Source organism: Phragmites australis, chromosome 1, assembly GCF_958298935.1.
Source record: "Phragmites australis chromosome 1, lpPhrAust1.1, whole genome shotgun sequence".
Lineage (NCBI taxonomy): Eukaryota > Viridiplantae > Streptophyta > Magnoliopsida > Poales > Poaceae > Phragmites > Phragmites australis.
Window position 1 is genome coordinate 9411961 of NC_084921.1, and position 24108 is coordinate 9436068.

At 52.3% G+C, this 24108-nt stretch overlaps 1 protein-coding gene across 2 annotated transcripts; it reads right to left on the reverse strand.

Moving 5' to 3' along the window:
• Nucleotides 1-17315: 17315 nt before the first annotated feature.
• Nucleotides 17316-22355, reverse strand: LOC133908575 (protein NCA1-like). Of its 2 annotated transcripts, none has more exons than XM_062350659.1 (8): nucleotides 22036-22355; nucleotides 21185-21537; nucleotides 20870-21098; nucleotides 20582-20727; nucleotides 19502-19589; nucleotides 19278-19424; nucleotides 17842-17991; nucleotides 17316-17755 (listed from the first exon to the last, which is right to left on the reverse strand). In XM_062350659.1, the coding sequence occupies exons 2-8, from the start codon at nucleotides 21514-21516 to the stop codon at nucleotides 17708-17710; spliced, it is 1140 nt and encodes a 379-aa protein (XP_062206643.1). In that variant the 5' UTR covers nucleotides 21517-21537; nucleotides 22036-22355; the 3' UTR covers nucleotides 17316-17707. The 2 variants fall into 2 exon arrangements, with proteins under 2 accessions (XP_062206643.1, XP_062206652.1); XM_062350668.1 differs by lacking the exon at nucleotides 22036-22355 and adding an exon at nucleotides 21844-21992.
• Nucleotides 22356-24108: the final 1753 nt, after the last annotated feature.

The window sequence follows — 24108 nt, forward strand, 5'->3', positions numbered from 1 at the left end:
GTGGGAGGACTGGCAGCGCGACTGGGTCTATGTCGACGTCAGCCCCCATGACCGCCTCGCACTGCCGGAGTTGGTGGCGGAGCCCCACAGGTCGACCTGAGAAGTGGCCCTGGCGGAGGACGAGAGGATGCGGCCGGTACTGAACCACATCGACGACCTGCGCCAGGCGGGGCTAACGTCGGTGATGGTGGTGTCCGATTATCTGCGCCGCCGCCTGGCACCCCTACGGGAGCGGGCCCGCCCTTGCTGGATGTACACGGGCCCCAACGACATCACCAGGACCCAGATCAGCGAGGACCGGGACCTGGACGAGGGAGCGCTGGTGGCCCTACTACGGGTGGAGACCGGCGTAGAAGACCTCAGCCGAGCGGTCCTGCCCCGGGAGCAGCTGGCACTCTGCGTGGACCCGGGCCAGGTGGCGCTGCAAGCGACGCTACTGGAGTTTGATGCCCAGGGTCTGGCAGACCGTCCGGGGCGCCGGAACCCCGGGACTATCCAGATTCCCTGGGTGGATGAAGAGACGGGTGATGCGCAGCGGACTGGCGGCGGTGACATCGCGGGCGGCAGGCCGCAGGCGGGTCGAGGGGCTGCTGCAGGCAGCAGCCATCAGGCCGGTAGCGGAGCGGCGGCCCCGGGGGACAAAGGAAAACACCCCCGATCATTTGTGCCCCAGCTGTCGTCCTCATCGTCGCCATCGCCTCCACGGCAGCGGCCAGCGATGGGCAGCGCGAAGGAGGGAGGCCGGGGCGGCCAGTCATCGGGCACGGAGTCCGCGACGGAGGCCAGGTCCAGGGCGCGGGAACCCGAAGACCAAGGCCAGCCCGGCGGCACAACAGCGGGCGCCCGAGCCGACCCGCCGCCGGAGGCAGGCTCCACAGCGGCCCCTCAACGGCCCGGGGGCCAGAGCCCCCCGCCGAAGAGGAGGAAGGCGGACCCCGGGCCGAGGCCGCAGAGCCCGCCGGACTTCAAGATCCCAGAGTCTCGGTGGCAATACCGCGGACCGAAGCCCACGTAAGTTCCTTTCTCGTCCGGAATGTGTTCGCCCATATATTAGTTTAGGGTACTGACCTTTTTTGTTTTCAGGCCGCCTTAGGACCCCGTCGGAGCCCAGAGACAGCCAGAGGCGCCAAGGCTGGCCCCCGCTCCCAAGCCGAGCGTGCCTGCGCTAGAGCCGAGCGTGCCGGCGGAACCGGAGCCACGGGCACCGCTCTGCCCTGAGCCGAGGGCAACGGCCGCACCTGAACAGTCGGCGCTGGCCGAGCCCACCTCGAGTGCTCCGAGGACTGAGCAGGCGGCCGTGGTGGAAGTGGTTGTGGCAAGGGTGGCCGCGCCGGTGTGGCAATCATCGGGGACCCCGAGCGCCTCTGCAGAGAGGGCTCGCAGGGGACCCAGCACCCGGCCGTTGTCCAGCCATGCCCCGAAACCCCTCCCGGACGTGCTTTGAAGCGCCCGGGAGGTGATTGAGCGGCTGGAGGCGGCCGTGACGGCGGAGCGAGCAGGGCTCGAAAGGGACCACGCCGCCCTCGTCGAAGAGAGGGGGCGGCTAGAAGAGGTCGGCCGGCTCCTGGAGGCCTTCATTGCCTCAGCCCGCGCAACCCACGAGCAGTCGATGCGCGCGGTGGTCGAGGAGCGGGAGGCGCTGGAGGAGGTGCGCGAGGAGGCCGTGGCCGCTCAGGAGGAGGCCAGCTGCATGGAGCAGCAGGCGACCGAACGCGACCAGGCCTCGCAGAAGCGGGCCGCAGAACTACTCGCTCGGGAGCGGCTGGTCCTTGCTCGAGAGGAGGCGGTGGTCAACCGCGCGAAAAGTCGGTGCAGTGCGCCCATGCAGACCTAGCCCACCGGAATGACGAGTTCGAGAGGAGCTGCGCCGAAGTTCTTCGTCGGGAGGAGGAGGTCACGATCCTTGATGCCCGAGAGGAGCAGATTGCTCGGGGCGAAGCTAAGGCTGCCTCGGCGTCGGCGGCCCTTATTGCTCAGGAGGAGCAGGCCACCAAATGGGAGGCCGAGCTGGCCGCCCAGGAGCGGGCCCTTGCTGATTTAGCTGAGCAGGTGAAGCGGGGACAAGCCGAGGCCTCGGCCACCAGTGGCGTCCCGACCAGCGCAACCGAGGGGATCAGCCTTGAGGAACGACTGTAGATCGCGAGGGACGAGCTCAAGACCATCGTGGCCGAGCGGGCCAATGTGAAGCTGATGATGCGAGACATCCTTCGTCAGGCACGGAGGTCCGTGAGGGTAGCCGGGCTCGGGCGCGTCAATGTGGGCGAGAAGGGGATGGACCAAGAGACCATCTGCCACCTCGCCCTCAGCTTCGAAGAGATCAGCCGGTGCCTCAAGGCTCTCTCGAGGGTTGTGCAGGAGTTGGCATCCCGGGAGGGGCACGCTCTGGACCAGGCAGTGGCCGAGCACATCCTTGCCTGCTACCGAAGCCGAGACCCTTCCTTCTCGCTGGAACCGGTCCGGCAAGGAGTGGTCGAGGCCGAGGAAATGGGCGCCCAGGAGGCTGTCCGGGGCGTCACCGCCGAGGTGGCGGCGTGCTTCACGTGGGAGCCACCGCCGGAACCGAGCAGCGACAGCAGCAGCGAAGCGTCCTCCCCGCCGCCTTCAGAGCCTACCGACTTAGATTAGATTTTTTGTTTTTTGAATGTTGTAAATATGGGAGTGACCCCCTCCAGAATGGTTCTTGAAATATAATAGAAGCCTTTCTTCGGGATCGAAACTCCACTGCTTGTCTTGATGTTGCTTGCTTTTCGCTTGATGTCCCGAGAGGTACTAGCCGGACCGAGCCCGACCTTCTTCCCCCGAGAGTGATGTCGCCCCGACCACTCATCGTTCGAGTAGTGGGACCACCCGAGCGTCCAGCCCTCGCAAGTACGCAGCTGCTAAGTCAAGAGACAAAGACAAGAACTTCCCTGCTCGGGAGATAAGCCAATCCAGCACGGAGCACGCCACGACCAGCGAGCACTCATCCACTCTGCGACATCTCAAACAAGCAGACCGGAGACACGTGCAGGCGGAAATGCGACCAAGAGTCCCCACGGTTTGGTGGTGTCTGGGCTAGGACTGACCAGACCGAGCACCGACAGCCCGCCCCTGGGGTCTAGGCGGTCCCGACCACTCTTTACTCAAGCGGTAGGATTATCCGAGAACCCCAGGGACTCGGTAGTGCCCGGGGTACTGCCAAGCTGGCCGAACACCACGACCACCATGAAGGACTTCGGTCAAACATCGCCGTTTCGTACGGTACACCTGACTACTGTCTGTTTTGTCGTTCCGGAAAAAGCGAGCATGTGGGCAGGGTTTTGTGCGCGAGGAGACCATCTCGCCGAACAGATTAGAATGCGAGGGTCCCGAGGATGACTCGAGAACAATAGTTTATTGCGTAAGTAAGAATGGAAATTCGCATGACTTTAGTCACTCACCGAACAGCTGTCAACCTTCCGACCGACCGATCCAGGAGTGCGCGCTCCGAGCTCGGTGTACCCAGGAACTTTGGTTCCCTCGGTTGGAGCGCCTTAGCCTTAGGACATCCTTTTAGCACCCGAGCACCTAAAGGCAGGTGAGAGACCCAGGGGCTAGGCGGTCCTGACCACTCATGCTCGAGTGGTAGGATTACCTGAGGACCCCATAGGTTTGAGCAGCGCCCTAGGCACTGAGGCCCTGCGGTCGGGCTGCTTTGATTTTTGATCGTTGATCTGTAAACTTAGAAAAATAGGAAAAGATTCTTTACCTGGTGCGCTCTGTTAGTGCAGTACTCATTATAGACTGCTCTCATTTTTTACCCGAGACCTCTCGAATACCCGGACCAGTGAAGTGTACAGATAAAGGAATAACCCAGAGGTCCAATGGTTCGGTGGTACCTAGGGTGGACTGACCAGGCCGAGCACCGACAGCCCGCCCCTGGGGCCTAGGCGGTCCCGACCACTCTTTGCTCAAGCGGTAGGATTCCCCGAGAAGCCCAGAGGCTCGGTAGTACTCGGGGTACTTCCATGCAGTTGGGGCACCACAGCCTACCATGACAGACTTAAGTCAGCAGCTACTGCCCGCGCGCATATCGATGGGATTATTTTATCAACGGGAAAAATGAGAGAGCATTTTTTCGCACAAATCGAGCATCTCACCAAACAGATTAAACATATGGATACCAGATAGAGTACTCGGAATAAAAGTGTATATATACTGACAATTCTGTACAAGGTTGGTGACTTACATGGTTGGTGGCAGCCCCCGGCCAACTTGGGCGGGGGGGGGGACCCCCGGCCTGGTTGGCCCGAGCACGAACATACCGACCTAGGGATAGAATTTGCGCAGATGCTCGATATTCCGCGCATTTGGGAGTGGCTGTCCATCCTCCGTAGCCAACTGAAACGAGCCTTATCGCGGGACACCGATCACAGTAAAGGGGCCTTCCCACATAGGAGACAGTTTATTCCTTCCTTCGCGCGATTGAACGCATCAGAGAACTAGATCCCCAACCTCGAGTGACCGGGCCCGGATGTGATGCTGATGATAATGCCGCAGGCTTTGCTGGTATCTGGTTGCTCGGACGGCAGCCCGCCGTCGGCGCTCTTCCAGGTAGTCGACGTCGTCGCGCCTTCGTTGTTCCTGTTCGCCTTCGGAGTAGGCATTCACCCGAGGGGAGCCAAGAGTGAGCTCGGAGGGGAGGACCACCTCGGCGCCGTAGACGAGGAAGAATGGAGTCTCCCCGATGGCACGGCTTGGCGTGGTCCGGTTGGCCCATAACACAGCAGGCAGCTCGTCGATCCACCCTTTCCCGTGCTTTGCGAGCACGTCGTAGGTCCGGGTTTTGAGCCCCTTCAGTATCTCAGCATCTGCACGCTTGACCTGCCTATTACTCCGAGGATGAGCGATAGAGGCGAAGCATAGCTTGATGCCGAGGTTCTCGCAGTAGTCCCCGAACAGGGCACTTGTGAACTGGGTGCCGTTGTCGGTGATGATCTTGTTCGGGACGCCGAAGCGACTTGTGATACCGCGGATGAATTGAAGCACCGTATTCTTGGTAACCTTGATGACTGGGACCGCCTCCGGCCACTTAGTAAACTTGTCGATGGCGACGTAGAAGTACTCATAGCCCCCGATTACTCGGGGGAATGGACCCAGGATGTCCAGCCCCCAGACCGCGAAGGGCCATGACAGGGGGATGGTGTGGAGAGCCTGAGTTGGCTAGTGAATCTGTTTTGCATGGAACTGGCATGCTCTGCAGCGCCGAACCAACTTGGAAGCGTCCTGGAGAGCTGTAGGCCAGTAGAAGCCTTACCGGAAGGCCTTCCCGACAAGCGTGCGGAACGATGCATGGCCACCGCACTCGCCCTCGTGGACCTCAGTGAGGAGTTCACTGCCCTCTGCTCGGGTGATGCATTTCAGGAGAACACCGTCCGTGCCGCGTCGGTAGAGATCCCTATCTACTATGGCATAGCGTTTGGACTAACATTCAATCCTCTCGGCAGAGGCATCATCCCCGGGAAGGATATTTTCTTTCAAGTACCCTCGAATCTCGTCGATCCACGAGGCATCTTGAGAACCACCAACAAGCGCTGCGCACTCACCGGGTGGCGGCACCCTGACGGAACTTCCCACTAAGGGCGCCACCTAGGTTCCCTCAACTAGGCTCGAGGGTTCCCCTTCGTCCTGGTCGGCAGGCAGGATGGAAGGTCGTGTGAGCCTTTCTTCAAAGGCCTCGGCTGGGACGAGCGTCCAGGAAGAGGCCAGGCGAGAGAGGTCATCGGCCAGACCGTTGTCGCGGCGATATATGTATCGCAGCTCCAGGCTGTTGAAGTGCCTCTCCAGCCTCCTGACTTCCGCCACGTACGCCGCCATCTGAGGATCCGTGCACTGGTATTCCTTGGATACTTGGTTGACCACCAGCTGGGAGTCTCCCTTGACCAGCAGACAACGAATCCCGAGGCCCACCGTGGCCCGGAGGCTGGCGATGAGGCCCTCATACTCTGCCATGTTGTTGGTTGCTCGAAAATGCAGCTGCACGACGTATCGGAGTACTTCACCCGTTGGAGAGGTGAGAACCACTCTAGCCCCCGCGCCTCTCAACGTGAGGGAGCCGTCAAAGTGTATAACCCAGTACCCGGGCGCATCGTGCCCGGCATATGCGGAAATTTCTTCGTTGTCGATGTCGGGGACGGGCGTCCACTCCGCCACAAAGTCAGACAGCGCCTGGCTCTTGATCGCCTGGCGATTGACGAAGTGCAGATCGAACTCCGCCAGCTCCACCGCCCACTTGACGATGCGCCCAGTGCCTTCTCGGTTCCGGAGGATCGGCCCCAGCGGGTACGTGGTAACCATCGAGACCTTGTGCGCCTGGAAGTAGTGGCGCAGCTTCCAGGAGACGACAAGCACGGCATAGAGCAGCTTCTGGGCTTGGGGGTACCTTGTCTTGGCATCTCGGAGGACTTCACTGACGAAGTACACTGGCCACTGTACACAGCGGGCCCGGATAGTGGCTTCACCCGAGGGCAAGTCACAGCCCCCCGAGCTCGGCGCAGTGGTCGGGGCTGGCCGAGTGCTCGGGCTCGACTCCCTGGTCGGGAGGAGCGGGGTCCTCGGGCTTGAATCCCTACTCGGGAGGAGCCCCGAGAACGGAAGGTTGCTCGGGGGCGGCCGGGAGCTCGGACCCAGCACCTTACCCCGAGCACTCATCACGCTCGACCACCAGCACTATGCTCACGACCTCAGGAGTGGCTGAGACGTAGAGCAATAAAGGCTCGCCCTCAGAGGGGGCCACTAGTACGGGTGGTGAGGTGAGGTACTTCTTCAAATCTTGGAACGCCTGCTCGGCCTCTGGCATCCAGTCGAAGCGACCGGTCTTCTTCAGGAGTTTGAAGAGAGGGAGCCCTCGCTCCCCGAGCTTGGAGATAAAGCGCCCCAGGGCCACCATGCAGCCGGCGAGACGCTGAACTTCCTTGAGTCGAGCCAGGGGACGCATCTGCTCGATGGCCCGGATCTTCTCTGGGTTGGCCTCGATTCCTCGGCTGGATACCAAGAAACCAAGGAGCTTGCCCACGGGCACCCCGAAGACGCACTTCTCGGGGTTGAGCTTCAAGCGGGTAGTGCGAAGACTGCTGAAAGTCTCAGCTAAGTCCTCCAGTAGGGTGGGGCGGTCTTGGGACTTGACCATTAGATCATCGATGTAAGCCTCGACGTTGCGGCCGACCTGCGAATCAAGGGTAATGCGCACGGCGCGCTGGAAGGAAGACCCAGTGTTGCGCAAACCAAATGTCATTGAGACATAACAATAGGTCCCCACCGAAGTGGTAAAAGAAGTTTTTTCCTCGTCCTGTTTGGCCATGCGGATTTGGTGATAACCAGAATTTGCATCTAAAAAACATAAAAGATCGCATCCCGCAGTGACATCTACAATTTGATCTATGCGGGGTAAAGGAAAAGGATCTTTGGGGCAAGTCTTGTTTAAGTCGGTGTAATCGACACACATGCGGAGCTTGCCATTGGCCTTTGGGACGACGAATGGGTTTGCCAGCCACTCTGGGTGGAGGACCTCTCGGATGAAGCCGGCGTCGAGGAGCTTGCTGACTTGCTAACGGATGAACTCCTGGCGCTCAGGCGCCTGCCGCTGACCTTCTGCCTCACCGGCCGTGCGTCCGGGCGCACAGCAAGGTGGTGCTCGATCACCTCCCTAGGGATCCCGGGCATATCGAACGGCTGCCATGCAAACACGTCGACGTTAGCCTGGAGGAAGGCGACGAGCGCGCTTTCCTATTTGCTTCCCAGGTCACCACCTATTTGGATGACCTGGGAAGCGTCTTCGCCCACCACGACCTCCTTCGTAGAGATGGAGGCATCGACAGCGAGTCGGGGTTTGGATGAAGAGGGTCCCGGGCCCTTGGGTGTCCTTCGACCTCGGCCCAAGCAGATACCAAGGCCGAGTAAAGCTGCTCGGCGCAGGAGACGGCGCTGCCGGTCTCGGCGGGCACAGAGATGGGGCCTGCAGGGCCCGGCATCTTAACCGTTAGGTATGCATAGTGCGTGACCACCATGAATCGAGTGAGCGCCGGGCGCCCGAGAATGACGTTGTAGGGGAAGGGGACTTCCGCCACATCGAAGATGACGCTCTCCGTCCGAAAGTTGTCCCGGCTCCCGAATGTTACGGGTAGCTCGACCTGCCCGAGGGGCAGGGTGTGCCCAGGCGTCACCCCGTAGAAGGGGAGCGACGGCTTTAGGAGCCTAGAAGGCACCTGCAGCTTCTTGAAGGCCTCCCGGGAGAGGAGGTTTAGGCCTGCACCCCCGTCGATCAGCACTCTGCTGACCTTTACATTGCAGATGGTGGGGGACACTACCAGGGGTAGTCGCCCCACGCCTGCAGTACTTGCGGGGTGGTCCGCCAGGCTGAACGTGATCGGGGTGTCCGACCACTTCAGGGGCCTTGCGGCCGACGTGCTCGGGGTTGCCGAGCACACCACGCGCCGCATGGTTTTCACGCAGCGGCGGGAGGAGGGCGTGTACGCGCCCCCGTCGATGAAGGTGACTGTGTGCTCAGGCTCCTGGAACCCGAGCTCTTGGTTCTCAGGGGCGGCATTGTTGTCGTCGCCCCTGCGTAGGTCCTCGCGCTCCTTCTGGCACCGCTCGACCAGGCCTTTGACCGTCCGGCACTCTGTGAGGTCGTGCCAGCCGGTTTGGTGGATCTCGCACCACTTCCCTGGCTCGAGCCCCGTGGGAGCGGGAGCCCTCGCTGGAGCGAGAGCCCTTGCAGGAGCCCTTGGGGGAGCCCTCGTAGGAGCTGGGGCTCTCACGGGAGCGGGCCTCCTGTCGGCGGCCCCCGGCGTGCCAGCCCGTGGGCAGGGCCCTCCACCGGCACAACAGGGGCGGCGTCGCACCTTCTTCTCTTTTTCTTTTCGCGTCTGTCAGAGCGGGAAGGACCTGGCTGATCGGCAGTGGGCTGCTCAGGGCGCGGGACATGCAACGCCCGAGCTTCCGCTGCCTTTGCGCACTTGTCGGCCAACGCAAAAAGCTCCGCGGTGGTTTCGACCTCGTGCGTCCCTAGCTTCTCGAGCATCCGCTCTTCGCGGACGCCCTGCCAGAATGCGACGATGAGGGTGTGGGGGGTTATCTGTGGGATGGTGTTGAGGACCTGGCTAAAGCGCTATATGAAGCGCCTCAGCGTCTCCCCCTCTTGCTGTTTTACGGTGTGGAGGTCGCACTCCAAGCCGGGGCGCATGAACGTGCCCTGAAAGTTAGCCACGAACTTTTCACTGCCGCCCGCCGCTTGGACGGCGGTGGTGTAGATCTGGAAGAACTCGACGGGGTCAATGGACCCGTCGTACTTCTCTGGTAGTTCCGACCTAAACTTCGTGGGCCAGTTGACCCGACGGAGCTCGCTGGTGAAGGCGCGGCAGCCTGTGTCGTACCCTGTTGCGCAGGCAGCGCCCTTCGGCGGTGAACGCCGGCGAGCCGGGGAACCCCGGCGGTCATGGGCCGGCATAGAGGAGACTTGGTCCTCTACCTCGGCCTCATGCCGGGACTCCCGCTGGCGCTCGAGGGTGACGCGCGCATCTTCGACAGCCCTTCGCTTGTTGAGGTGTAAGCAGAGGTCCCCCGGCCAGTTCAGCCGCCACCTGAAGATGGTCTGGCCTTGGTTGCGCCACGGTGGGAGGTGGCGCGGGAGCTCTCGGACAGCACCTATCGGTGAGCCGTGCCCACCAGAGCGGCCACCTCCTGGAGCCATCGACCTTCTTGGATTTCCCCCGTCGCCTGGACAGGCGGGTGCCTGAGGAGCGCTTGCGCCGCAAGCAGCGCGCTCGCAGGACTGGCGTCGCCGAAGGCGAGCCTGCGCCGTAACGGCGCCCGGCGCTGTCTAGACGTGGACCTCGTAGCAGGAGTTTCTGCCACTTGCTGAGGGTTAGGCGGCGCGCCTGCAACGGCGGCAGCGGCCCTGCTGGGCCCGGCGCCATTATCCCTATGAGAGGGGAGCGCCGTGCGGGCGGACCGTGGCTGCTGCTGAGGAGCAGCAGTGACTGGGGCCTCCTAAGCAATGGGCTCCATTTCTTCACTGGAACTGGAGCCGGTGCATCGGAGACGATGTCCACCTGCTATTTTTCTGCAGAGAACAAAACAAATTCAGGGATGCAACCCCCTACCTGGCGCGCCAGCTGTCGGAGGGTGAACTCCACAAGCGGGGATCCGGAGGGACCCACTTTGGATTCGACCGGGGGGATGATTCTGAATCCGTTTTGCGGGTGAAATAAATGGGAGTAAATGCGATGTAGGTGGAATGGAATGATCGGGTGCAGGAAGTGGTAAATGCTCGGGGGATTTTCGATCGGTCTTTTTTCGATCTCTTCAACTCGTCCTTCTCCCGGGGAGCCCGCCCAGCTTTATACTCGCCGAGACGGTAGTGTGCCCGGAAAGGGATGGTGCGAGTTCCAAGGCGCCATAAATGGAAAGCGACCATCATAGGCTGCTGCGCGAGGTGACAGGGAGGGTTGAAAACGTGCCCCGTCCGGTCTTGTAAGTCATCATACCGTTTTTCAACTGGCGCCACGGGGAGGTCCCACCGGGCAGCCACCGAGCAACCCGGCGTGCCCGCCTGGTCAGAGCAAATCCGACACAGCAGGGCGGCAGGCGGGGCACCTTGGGCTTCGCAACGCTATCCCGAGGCACGCCGGATGACGCGGGATGAGACCCGTGCATTAAATGTCCCCACGCCTCCCTGCCAGGCCGTGGCAGGGACTGTCAGCAAGCGTGGGGGAGCAATTGGAAGCGACAGGCCACGCACCCTCTTAAATGCGGCATCGGGCCTCTCACCGGTTGACACCTCACCGCTGGACCTCTGTGGGGGCCACCGGCGAAGACCTTCTTAGGCCCTCGGGGAATCGAGTGTTCGGAGGCCACTGTTCACAGCCCCGAGCACTCTCTCCCAGATATGCCATTTCTTGGTCCTCGGGGAACCGAGTGCTCGGGGGCCACTGTTCACGGCCCCGAGCACTCTCTCCTGGAACTGACTGTTCCGGTCCTCGGGGAACCGAGTGCTTGGGGGCCACTGCTCGTGGCCCCGAGCACTCTCTTCCGGAACTGGCTTCTCTTGGGTCCTCGGGGAACCGAGTGCTCGGGGGGCCACTGTTCGTGGCCCCGAGCACCCTCTTCCCGGAACTGGGCTTTTCATGTCGTCGGGGGACTTGAGTGCTCGGGGGTCACTGTCCGCAGCCCCGAGCACTCTCTTCCCGGTACTTAGTCTTCTAGGGTCATCGGGGAACTCGGGCACTCGGGGACCACTGTTCATAGCCCCGAGCATCCTCTCCCGGAACTTGATCTTTTCGGACCTCGGCGAGATATCCCCCGAGGGAGGGCGCTACGTGGCACTCTGCTGTTCTGGCCTCGGGACTTGGGGACCCCTGGTTCCTGTGTCACCGACAGCTGTCATCTTGTGGGTCAGATTGGTGCGGCGTGGGAGCAAGACTCTGCCGACCGAGTTGTTTTTGTGGCGGCGTGGGAGCAAGGCTTCGCCGTCCATGTTATGTGAGCGATAGTCGTTTGGTCGGTTAGCACGTGAGTTGAGTTAGGTTGAAATTATCTTTTGTCTGGTTGTGCCTCTAGTGTAGACGTCGTTCTGTTTCAAGATCGTATTGTCATCTCGAGGTTATCTACCGGTTCCTTTAAACCAAGCATACAGTTGTGAGATTTTCGAACCTAATTTTTCTTATAAACTAGATTAATTCTCCTCTTATATAAAATTTTCGATAATACTCTTGCCGTACTTAAAAAAAGATAACTGACCATTGACTTTTTCAAAGTCAGTATGAGACGAACGGCCGAGTGGTGCATGTATTTCAATTATCACACGTCCGGTGCACGCATGCATCAGAGACCTCCTTGCATTGCATGCTACGTCGACATCTGGGAGCCCCTGACCTGCATGTACATGTCTACTTAGATGTTCAGGAATTCTCACTGGCCATGCCACCCCATCTTGTATAGTACACCGCATAGATATTCAAGGCTTGAAGTCGAGATCAAAGTCTTAGGTAGTTGAACTACGTACAGTTTAGGCTGCAGCGATACGTGCTAATTTGACTCAATATATCTTAAGCTTGCGACCTCTCAATATATAAACCCTTTTGGTGAGAACTGAATATTTAATCCAACTAGCAATGCATATATTATACGTGCTTCCTAGAATTTAGATGTCTGAAATTTGCGATATGATTAGTCGACCATGTGAACACAGTGATGGTGGCAGGGTTAGGGCTCCAGGGTTGGTGGTGGTGGCTTCCTGGTGGGGATTCATCTTTTGTTGGGCTTAGAGAGAGGTCAGCGGGTGGCAGGCTAACCTGGCGGAGGAGGCGGGTAGGGGGGCTAGGACACCGCCGATCGCAGATGGCGGAGGACTGCTGGTTGGGCACGGGCGTCACAACAATAGTCCCGACCGAGCTAGGTTAGCATGGTGGGGACGACGGGAGCGAATTCGGTTGCAGGGATGTCGCCAAAGACATAAGGACATGGGCAGGGCGAGGGAGCACGTCGTAGAGAGAGCAGTGGTGCGAGGAAGAGGAACAGAGTTGCACTGGCCAGAGGAAGAAGAGAAGATGGTGGGCGTTGGATTTTGATCGTACAGTTGAAATCGATCGACTGAGATCAACACCAGACGCCTAAAATATAGCATCGATGCACATAGGGATGGCAATTTAACTTGATTATCCATTTACCCGTAGGTAAATACCCTAATAGGGTTGGATATGAAGCGTATTTGGTACTAATGAGTACGTTCGTAAGTGAAAAGTACTACTTGATGGATATATGCGCAAGGCATACCTATACCTGTGACATCTGTTTATCTGTATAACTCTCTGATAGGTGAGCCCAATCCTCCAAATCCTAATCTCTCACATGCGCCCTCGTCCTATTTTTTGTACATCCACATCCATCCAACCCAGGCTTTCAGCCGCCCAGCCCAGCCCTGGCTCGCTATCGCCGTCCAACCTTGCCTCGTCGCTGCCCAGCCCTACCCCGTTGCCTAGCCCTACCCCGCCCTAGCTTGCTGCCTCTAGCACCGCCCCGCCGCCCCCACTCCACAACCCAACCCTGCCATGTCCTGGCTCATTGCCATCCCACGGCACCACCCAGCCCATCCCCGCCCTAGGTCGCCACTGCCTCCAGCATTGCACCGTCGCCCCTCGTCGTCACCCAACCCATCCCTGCCTGGCTTGCCGCCGCCCAGCACACATCGCCGCGTCGTCGCCTAGTACATCGTCGTGAAGAAGAGGAAGGAGGTCACAACCACCGATGTGACAATGGAGCTCGACATCCTTGATTGTCTTGTATGTTACCACCCATTGCACCCCATCTTCTAGGTACACAAGCATACATATATGATAGTGTGGAATTGTGGATATGTGCCGATATAAATGAGTATGCATATCTCCGACTGATAGTGTGGAATTGTGGATATGTGCCGATATAAATGAGTATGCATATCTCCAACGGGTAAACGAGTATACACACGAGCGATGGGTATCCGCGGGCGATGAGTTTGGTGCTCACTCTTTACCCGTGGGCGTTCGCGGGTATAAAGTGATGAATACGGACATTGATGAGCATTAACCGTGCCCGCCACACCTGATTATCATCCCTACCTGCATTACTCTTCACTCACTCCCCCCTCCCCCACGTGCACGCGCGCGCACATACACACACACATATACACACACAGCGAGTCTATTCTACGCCTAGGCGCAATAGTGAACTACGTTGCGCCACCCTCAGTTGTTGTAGCCATCTTCGCACCACCCCGGTTATGACGGCACATATAGGTGAGTTACAATCACATGATAAAAAGTGTATAATTATGAGAAGCATTGTAGTTTACTGCTGCATCACCCCCAGTTACGATTAAAAAAATAGTCAGTTACGACAACAGAAATAGTTGAGTTATGATCACATGACAAAAAAGTCAGTTACGATAGCAACTATACTGCTTTTTGAATTGTAACTGGGGTGTGCGCAGAGGTGACCTAGTTGCAATCACAGTTACGACTAAGAAAATAGTCAGTTACGACAGCACAGATAGTTGAGTTACGATCATATGACAAAAAAGTCAGTTACGATAGCAATTATATTGCTTTTTGATCGTAACTAGGAGTGTGCGTAGAGGTGACCTAGTTACAATCACATGATAAAAAATTACATAATTACGACTAGATAAGGTACTCAGTTACGACCAGATATATTTGTAGTAACTGATATATCTTATGAGTCACAACTATACTATTTTTATCATAACTACAGGGTAATATAACAGTAAACTACCGTACATATAGTCCTAACCGTCACCATCAAGGTGGAACGGGCAAGTCCTAACCGTCACACGTGCCGCTTGCCATCTGTCACGTACTTACCATGATTGGATACGTGTACGACGGACGGACAGCCGGGATGGATGGCGATATGACGACGATGAATAATCTGAATCGATGGGTACTCGAGCTCCATCCATCAGTCATAAATATCAGGCGGCGTAGCTTTTCATGCTCCTAAGCATGCACATATTTACTTAATTACTTGGGGGCGATTTGCCAAAATCTCTGTACATGTCGTTTATGCCGCTCATCAGAGAGAAACGATGAGCTAGCGAATACAGCTTTTATCTGTTCCTAATTATCCTCGAAAGTAATTAGCATGCATGGTCGAAATTAACCGCGGGCATGGTTTTTTTTCCTTTCCTTTTTCTTTTGGAAGGATCAGAGCACGACTTGGACGCTGTGGCAAACAACATGTGCGCCACCTCACAGTGCCAGTCAAAAGAGGAAATGTAACGTGCCGGCCTGGTACGGTGGCGATAGGGCAGATCGGATGCATGGATGGAGGCTCACCACTTAGGAATCAAATTTTATAAAATTCCTTCTCACGTGTGTGTTATACACAGTATAGAGAGGAGGGTTACCATTTAGGAATCAAATTTTATAAAATTCCTTCTCACGTGTATGTTATACACAGTATAGAGAGGGGCCGACACAGCACATGTGTCCGCGTAGGAGAGAGTCTTATAGAGGTCCTTTCTCTATAAAATTTGCTTCCACTTGCGTACCACATTCAGAAAATGTACGAGTGTACGGATGTCAACACGTATGTGATTAATTTACCCACCACATAGTAGCAGGAAGCAACGATGTAGTTTGAGCACTATACGAGTTATGTGACCAGTTGTAATAAGGAATGGTAGTGTAGAGGTTGGAAATTTATTTTTCATTATCTTAAAAAAACAGCAGGGAGTAAGGCATTGTTCTAATTAAAAGAGAGGAGATCGATGGACCTAAATCCAAGAGAAGATTATTCAAACCTGAGTGGTGCGAACAAGGCCTTGCACCAACCAAAAGTTGACGCAGTTCCTCGTGTTACCCATCCGTTAGCCTTGATAAACTCCTTATCCATTTTGAGCACTAAGTAAACATTCAAGAATGATTTCCAGAAAAAAAGATCAAGCATGGTTAATTTCATCTCCGTGTTGCCCACTCTGTTACACAACTTATCATGGAGTGGTTCTGTCAAGAATACATGCATGTTTGCCTACTTTTGCCTAGCGTTGGCTAGTGGACTAGGAAGCGTGTAATTTGATTCTTTGTTCGAATTTGTACAAGGTAGGCGCATATTTCTTTGCTTTTGAGGGGAGCCAAATCGTCTCTCTCCTCCACTAACAAGGTTTTCTTTGCCTAGTGGGCAAGATTGGGGAAAAAAGGTATACATATCCTCATCTTGACCACATGATCTCTGGTAGTACTCCATATGAGTAAACAGCGAATGTACGTGAGTGATGATTCTATATATTATTTCAATAAAGATCACACGTGTGTTGAAGGAAAGAAAGCTGTGAAGTAGTCCGAAAGACATTCTTTGATTGAGCTCATGCACGGCTCTAGTGTCATCAGCAGGTAAAAAGTCCAGTCCAAGTCACATTGCTTGCGTTTGCATATGTACACGGTATACCGTGATGTCGGATTAGATTTGATCCCCCAGTTTTCTTGGACAAGCTAGAAATTCAAACGTGGCTGTTTAACTACCCCCCAAAAAAACTAATAATGGTCACATGCTAGTCAAGCCTGCAGGTGCTATTGACCTGCAATCCACCTAACTAACAAAGTTTTTTGGGAAAAAATGAGTACAAAAATCCGTTGAACGCACAAAAAGTAAAACCGACCAAGTGAACAGAAGTCATTCCCGTTGCTCATCACGCCGGGTGTAAAAATACCACTAGATAGAAGGTGACTTGACCAAAAGTTCATCCGGCAGTATACGCAGTAGCACTGCATCAAGCCAGAACTAGACACGTGCAGTCACTAACAAAGCGAGTGGCTGGAGGCCAAGAAAATTCAGAACAAAGACTACAGAGAATCACATGCTAGCCTAACTTAAACATGAGAACTGGGGTAGAATACATCCAAGGTCACCTTCTGTTTATCCTTTCTTCAGCAGCTCGGTGAGTTTCTACCTCGTGTATGATTGGAGGCCTGAACACAAGACACGATCCTTTCGATGATCCAGGCCATTGAAGATATCTTCCAAGTTCCAATAGTCCACCACCCACTTTGATCTATTTATTGTACGTGTTGGATCAGATGCCCAACACCTACAGATTGGACTCAACAGGCCATTCCGCGGAAATAATCAACGGCATCAGGCCATCAACAGCAGAGGAAGCAAATTTGCAATTCGGGTGGTACAGTGTTTTACGGGGGGTCACTGTTCATATACTGTAGCATCTCCAGCGGAATCGGCTCCCAATGCTGCAGTGCGCTACAGTGTTGATACAGTACTGCAGAGAGAGAAATTGGACCTGCAAATCTGCGGAGCTACTGCAGCACCCGTAATGCTGTAGTAACACTGTTTGCAGAGTATGCCAGTGGGCCCGGAGGAAGAAAATAACATTTATTCCTGTAACTACTGGAGATGAAAAAATAAAAAATACTGTAATAGTGATAAGAGATGCTGTAATAGTATTTTTAAGATAAAAATTTAAAATAGCTGTTAGAGATGAACCTCACTACACGAGAAATGTCCAGTTCCAGTGCATTCAAAACTACCAGCAAATCAATCACGGACTACTTGCCAAAAGGAAAACTGTAGACATTTAACGTGTGACAAGACTAGTTGTATTCTGCACGAGACAAATCTGCAACAGCTGTGGATCTTTGTCAAGCAAGACCTGGCTTCTGGTCAAAGACCCGTCTGTCACAAGATATAATTAGATGAAGACGTGAATTCCTTCTGACTTTTCAGATTCATTCATGGTCCAGATTACCAGAACTCCACTGAAAGAAGCAACAGCTTGACCTGCGAATCTCTAAAAGAAACAAAACGCCGTGCTTTAGTATTTCCCTGCCTTATCGTCAATATACAACGGGATTTTCGTTCACACATGACACGGTAAGCAAGAAGAAGCTTCCCACAAGTTTCATCTTACGTACACAGATAAACCACAGGGCTCGACGCCAGGTTTACTGGAGCATATTGGCAGACATCATGAGTACTCTCCTCGCAGAGAGTACACGAGATACATTTACAATGCTAGAGTACTTATTTGGTGTCGATACAAACTTTCAAGTGGTTGTACACACACACACTAATCACCATTTCTAGAGCAACTCCTTCCGTAGGCATCACAAGAATAGTGAAGCTGGACACCATTACCAAGAAAAGACACCTGTTGTGGGTACACTCCTAGGATGACCGTGTCTTACTTATCTGCCAATTGGTTTTGTAGAAAATTAAGAACTGAGAGGCGCTGCAGAAGTAGAAGATAAAGGTTAGATCGCAACAACAAATAGGGGCACAGGGATGGGAGGTATAGTGAGCATCAATAACAGCTACCCGTTGCTCAAGACTAGCTTGTTCAGAATCCAGCTTCAACTTCTCAAGGCACTGAATCGCTTCCTCAAAACCATCAATTGCGGCACCTTCATTCCCAAGATTTCTATCAACATCCGCAACTTTCGCAAGAGAAGTTGCTAGATCAATGACCTACATCCAACAGTTGCCAGATTAAGAAATGATAGCACACATATCTAAAGCAAAACACACTCAATCATATATCCATTCTATGCAACACCTTAGCCGAAGTGTAGTTAAAATCATATGCTTGCCATGTTCAAACCAGACTATTCTAAACAAAACATTTTAATTAATAATAGAGGTATATTGTGTGAAAATATTAAATGCAACAAAAATATAACATTCACATTTTGGCACTGCAGTTTGTCCCAAAAATAGACACCTTTGGATCCTAGCAAGGACAGACTTGGCTAAACATCTGCAGTGAAGCACATTTTTCATCTACTTTGACCAAAAGTGATTTGTTTAAGGGCATGTTTGTTTTAGCTTGGGATTCTGAAAAGCAACTTCTAGATTGTAGATTTCAAAAGTTAGATTGTAAAAAGCTGATAGTTCGGTTCGGGAATAGTAATGGTATTGGTGGGTAATTACCTTAGGTTTGTGTGGGCACTTCTATTTTTCCTATAGTCACAATCTATAAAAAGTTGGTGGGAGACAGCTTGTAGATTGTGGTAGAAAAGGGGGTTAGATTTTTAAAAACATATTATACAATCTACTTGTTTGTTTTAGTTTCAGCTTTTAAAAGCAGCTTTTCAGAATCCCAAGCTAAAACAAACAGGCCCTAAGTCATAGATTCAAGAAGAGTACGTCAAAAAGGTTCAAAAGCTTGCCACAATGCAATCAGAACAGGAACTTGCATTTTCTTCAGAAGTGGAGAACTGGAGATAAAAGCTCTTGCCCACTTCTTTCTCCTTCACTATCCCATCACTTCCAATTGTAGCATAGTATAAATGAACAAGAGATATATGTGTCTCGACTATAGTTCTTCCAGAGTGACTTTAATATAAAAGGTCACTACCTCCAAAAATTTAGAACACTAAACACCAAATGTATTTGTTCTTGTGACTTTCCTAAGGAAAAAAGTTAACAGCTAAATAACATGTACAGAAGATCAATTGTCACTAAGACCAAATGTAAGTTGCTCATCAGTTGTCACTAAGTTTCTCAGTTTAGCACATCTGTCAGACAAATCTTTAGTAGCATGTAGTTCTAATACTTCCAATGTAGTCCTCATAAAGCAAATTCCTTCAGATAACAGGATTGCTCTGTTGAGGAGCCACGGCTATCATACATACAGAAAAGAAGTCCAGTGCTAGCAGGTAAAAATCACCAAGCATACAATTCCTTCCATTTCTGTATAAGACTAACTGCTTCGTTTGCATTTGCTTAATCATAATTTACAGCATAGAAAATACCTGGGAAGCCACTGCTGAGTGTTCTTTTGCAGCATTTCTGCGAACATCCAATGAACGAGCATAATAACTTCTTGCAGATTGGAGGTCCCCATCATAGTAGCGAAGGTCTCCAATTTTATTTAGTGAAACGGAGAGAGTATGCACCAACTGTAGATGAACGTGAAAGCTAAATCAACAGAATGAACTTTTCATGCTAGTACAATCATACTAAAACTGAATACAACCTCGAGATCCTTTGTGGGTAGTTTCAAGAGGAACTCAGAACTTTCTTCATAGTAAGAGATTGCTGAAGGAGCATCTCCCAAGGTTCGACTGAAAGCACAGTGCAGTGATAAGAATGTGGTGTGCAATGTGTTCAGTGACCAACAAACTAAGCAAAATAAGACCTAAGTGTCACAGTGATAATGTGTAATGAATATAGAAAAACATATGAACACTGATAGATGAAGCTGAGGAATGATATTATAACAGAATGATAAGAATAAGATATTCACTAGTGATAAACAAAATGTAGTCATCAGAGACATATCACAAACCCTGCGTGTTTTGAACAGCAAAGTGCTAGACATCCTGACCAGAAATAGGATCATGCTAACCGAGTATTAGCCTAGTACAGAAGACATCAGCCTGTGATTAGATCACCATGCTGCCTAGTACAGGACACGGTTAATGGTTTTCTAACCTCCAAAATACCATGCAAAGAAGTTGCAACCAGCCTGCCACTGACTGGCATAACTATGGGGCCAGAACCTTACTAGAAACCCTTATGTCCAATAGTTAGTCCACAGCTCGTGCAAACAAGAATATTGAAAATTGGATCTGGTCATTCCAAAGGAGGCATGCATCAAATATAGCACTGTTTAGTGCAAGGAACGATAAACTTACCAACAGCGAGATTCTTTCTTTGCTTTTCAATAGAAAAGATTACAACTAGTTAAATCTTAGAACATTCAGATTTCAGATATTAAAATACATGATAACTTGAACAAGCACTGTTCTCTGAGTGAGCAGAAATATGTAGGAACCTAGCTCAATATACAGTCAAAGTATCAATGTAATATCCGAAGAAAAACTCTTGCTGATTTGCTTCCTCTTCGAGTGTGCCATGTCCAAAACATCATACATTTATATATGGGGGGAGTACCAAAAGCTAAAAAATGGTAAAAAAAAAAAGTTCTGGCATGTTAGACCACAAGTGTGTTAATATTATTGTAGTTTGTCTGCCAGTAGTATTTTCTTAGTTTGCTGGAGTGGGAACAACTAACAAGGGATGCTAGTCGTTAGTCAAGAGCGAATGGACATACCAGCAGTCCCCAAGCATTCCTAACACAGCTCCAAGTTGAGAACACAAGTCTAGGTTATCTTCTGAAGATTTCAACTCCTCCCTGATGTCGTCTGCACACATACTGAGCCGCGATTTTGCACTTTCAATGTTTTGTGCACGAAATGCCTAGAGATGTAGAAGTTAGACGCATTGGTATAACATCAACATCATAGATAAATTAGTACAGACTAAGAATGATCAATTATGTAAATTTTACAGGTTAAAGAGATCGAGGTAAGATGCTAAAGCAGTTGATTTAAACACAAACCCTCATAGCTTGCTGCACCAGAAAAGCTCCTCTCTCCATGGAAACATCCTCATATATCACCTTGTTCTTGCTATCTGTTGCTTCTCCATCCCCTGCAGCATGCGATCTCTTGATTCTGGCATGGCCATCAATAAAGCGATCAACAAGGGCTTGAAGCTCGGTGTCAGGCTCAATCCCCTCTATATCAGCGCCACACAGTGGGCAGTCCTTAAAGCGCAATATGCATGCCCTGCCAACAAAATCCAGTGAGAACGTATTCAAGCAAGGAAGGTAAAATGAATTGTATTCGATCTGGATGTGAAGCACAAGACACACTTGCAGAACTTATGGGAGCACGGCTTGCATTTGCTGCTCTCGTGGAGCAGCGCCTGGCAGACGATGCAGCTGAGCGGGCCCAGCTTGAATGTGTTGGAGTCATAGCCAAATGGGCATTTTGCTGGCACCATACGAGGATCTGTGCTCTTTTCTTCAGCATGCTCAGTACTATCCTTGTGCTCGGTACCGTTATTCTTGCCAGTGACAGGGCACACGCCGCCGCTGTTCTTGTCAGATTTTGCAGGGCATATCCCAGTGCTGTTCTTATCAGATTTCACAGGGCACACACCGCCACCAGTGGTGGCTCTCGCAAAAGGGCAGAGGGAGCTCATGATTCTTTACTCTATTGTTCCCTGTAAAAGTCGAGACAAGGGGCAAGCCATTTTAGATGTGCAACACCAAATTATTAAATGAATACAAGTGTACAACCGAAGTTGTCTATGCATGTATGTGTTAGTACAATCGTGGTATTGATACAGATGTTGTTTGGTGGAAACAAACCCTAACAGATTGGACCTCAAACCAACCACATAGTGAGACTGGGATTGTCGACCTAATGAGCCAGGCAGGCAAATCCTAGGAATCTAGTGTTGTAAAGAAAAGCCCTAGTGATCCAATCGATGACAGCAGAAAATTGAATGAATGGAACTAAATATTACATAAACATGTTGAGAAAGTATCGAGACGTTTGGTTGTAGTATAGGAGAAACAAGAGCACGGTATCGGATGTTATGTTCAGTAATCTTCAACCACAAATTTGGGAGCGTTTCCAGCGGCCAATGACAAGCTTGCAAGCTGCGATTTCCCTTCTAAGTTTGAGGAGAGTATCGACCAAGTTTCAGGAAACGAACTTGGATTCAGGGAGTTTGAATCACCGCCGCGGGCACTCGCCCTGCCGGACACCGATCCTTCTCGCCGTGCTCCCCTGCGGCCTCCCTACGCGCCGCCGAGCTCGCTCGCCTGCTGGAGCCGGCGCCGCAGCCGCTCCCCGTAGCGTCGTCTCGCTCGCGAGTGGAGCCGACGAGACAAGGGCTGGGACGGCGGCGAGTGGTTTCTAGTCACCGACGGAAGCGCGCGCTTGTAGGAGGTGGGGTCCCGCGGCGCGGGCGGCGGCGGCGGCGTTGACGAGATCGGAGGCAATGTGGTGACGAGATTCGGGGGAGGGAGAGAGGGGGCAGGCAAGCGTGCGTGGAGGAGCGGTCACGACTCACGAGACGAGAGGAACCGTGGGTGGCCAGGATAAGATCGCATCCAGCGGTGGGAGGAGTGCCACGTGGTTTCATCCCGCTGCCGCACGCTATACCGTCGTAACGTGTTAACATCTGACGTGACGGTATAACGTTCCATAATATTTTTGCAATTTTCTAAGTAGTGGTAAATTTGCAATTTTCTCTCTTTTTTATTTTAATCTCATAGCCTTTTTCCGTATCACAAGAGAGCAGGATATGTGGATCAGAAGAGGTCAAGCAAGGGTATAGCCCTCCGCTCAAATTTTTGAATTTAGTGGATTTAGATATTTTTTATAAAGTTATGGAGAGCCCATCAATGTTACATCTCGTTCAATTTTTGAACTAAAATTGTCCTTGCATTAGGAGCGAATATAGATGGCCAGGGGTTGGAGCCTCCATAGCTTCGCAACTAACTGGTCTTCCTGAGCCCCTTCAACTAAATTTTTTACCACGGATGAGGAGAGGAAAAGGAAAAAAGATGAAGAGAAGTGGATGAGCCCTGTCCTTTCATTTGTCATTGGTGGATATGGACTGGGCTGTTGAAAATCGATGGATAAAGGCCGTAAAAATGTGATGGGCGCTTTGATAGGCCCACCACCATAGGTCTAGCCCATTTGACGTAGCCTCTCTCCCTTCTGCAACGTCATTGTCAGGTTGCCACAGCTCCCACGACGAAATAGGAAGGACAGGTAGGTGGTTAATGCTTGCTCGGTAGTCAAGGCGGACTGTGTGGGTGGGGGTGGTGGTCTCGGGTTTTGGTAGCAACAGTGGTGTGCCTTCGTTTAGGACGCGCTCAGTCTCTTTATCAGTCTTCTCTCTCCCCTCCCCTTCCCAGTGAGAAAACAGGACTAGCTAAGCTGCCACGGCGGCCGGCGGATGGCACAGCCCGCGCTCCGCCTCTCCATCTGCCTCGTCTGCTTCCTGCTCTCCGTCGCCGCCCTTGCACTAGCTAGAAGTTGTGAGTCTTTCTCTCCTTTTTTTTCTCGTTAGGCGTGTACATGCGGCTAGATCCACCATTTCTTGTTTTTTTTTTCTCAATTCTACATACGATTTTTACGAACCAGCTTAGGTTTGCCTATTTTATTGTGTAAATTGCGTGATCAATTGTGATGTAGTATTGTTTGTCATGATATACTACGTCAATTTGACATATTTTTTTGCTCGTAAAGTGTGTATGCTACCTATCGGATGGCCGGATGGGGATTTTAAAAAACTTTTGTCCGGTCCAAAAAAGTGGAGGTACAATCAGTCTCAGTCGCAACTTCCAACTAAAAGATTTTTTCTCACAGAGAAATTAAATGAGGACCAAAATAATCCTTTAATACTTCATTTCTTTGTTTTTGACAGTTTGGTCATAGTGTGATTTTGTGACTTTTGCATCCAGACCTGCATTTGGCAAAACTTCGCATCCAGTTAATCAAAACAAGTCAGACTTGCTATTGCAGAAAATGCTTTCAACTAGTGTGCAACTTCATATTACTATTTTAATAACCAGTTCATTGACAGCTCCCAGTAATTTGTGGGCTCTGACAACAGCAATGTTCATGTTTGTGCAGCATTATACCCTGAGGGTTGGCAAAGCAGTCCTGTTCAGAACAAATGCTTCATGTACATATCAAGCTCTCTTTCTTGGATAGAGCCGAGGATCTCTGCCATAACTTCAGTAGGTATCTGGCTGCGTTATCATCTTTTCAG

What these genes read in the sequence shown, in the direction of transcription:
- LOC133908575 (XM_062350659.1), bottom strand. Translation starts at nt 21,516, where the DNA reads ATGAGCTCCCTCTGCCCTTTTGCGAGAGCCACCACTGGTGGCGGTGTG. An exon ending in TGCTCCCATAAGTTCTGCAA is followed by an intron (nt 21,099 to 21,184) that starts GTGTGTCTTGTG and finishes TTTTGTTGGCAG; the next exon opens with GGCATGCATATTGCGCTTTA. An exon ending in ACTCAGCAGTGGCTTCCCAG is followed by an intron (nt 17,992 to 19,277) that starts GTATTTTCTATG and finishes TGTTGGATGTAG; the next exon opens with GTCATTGATCTAGCAACTTC.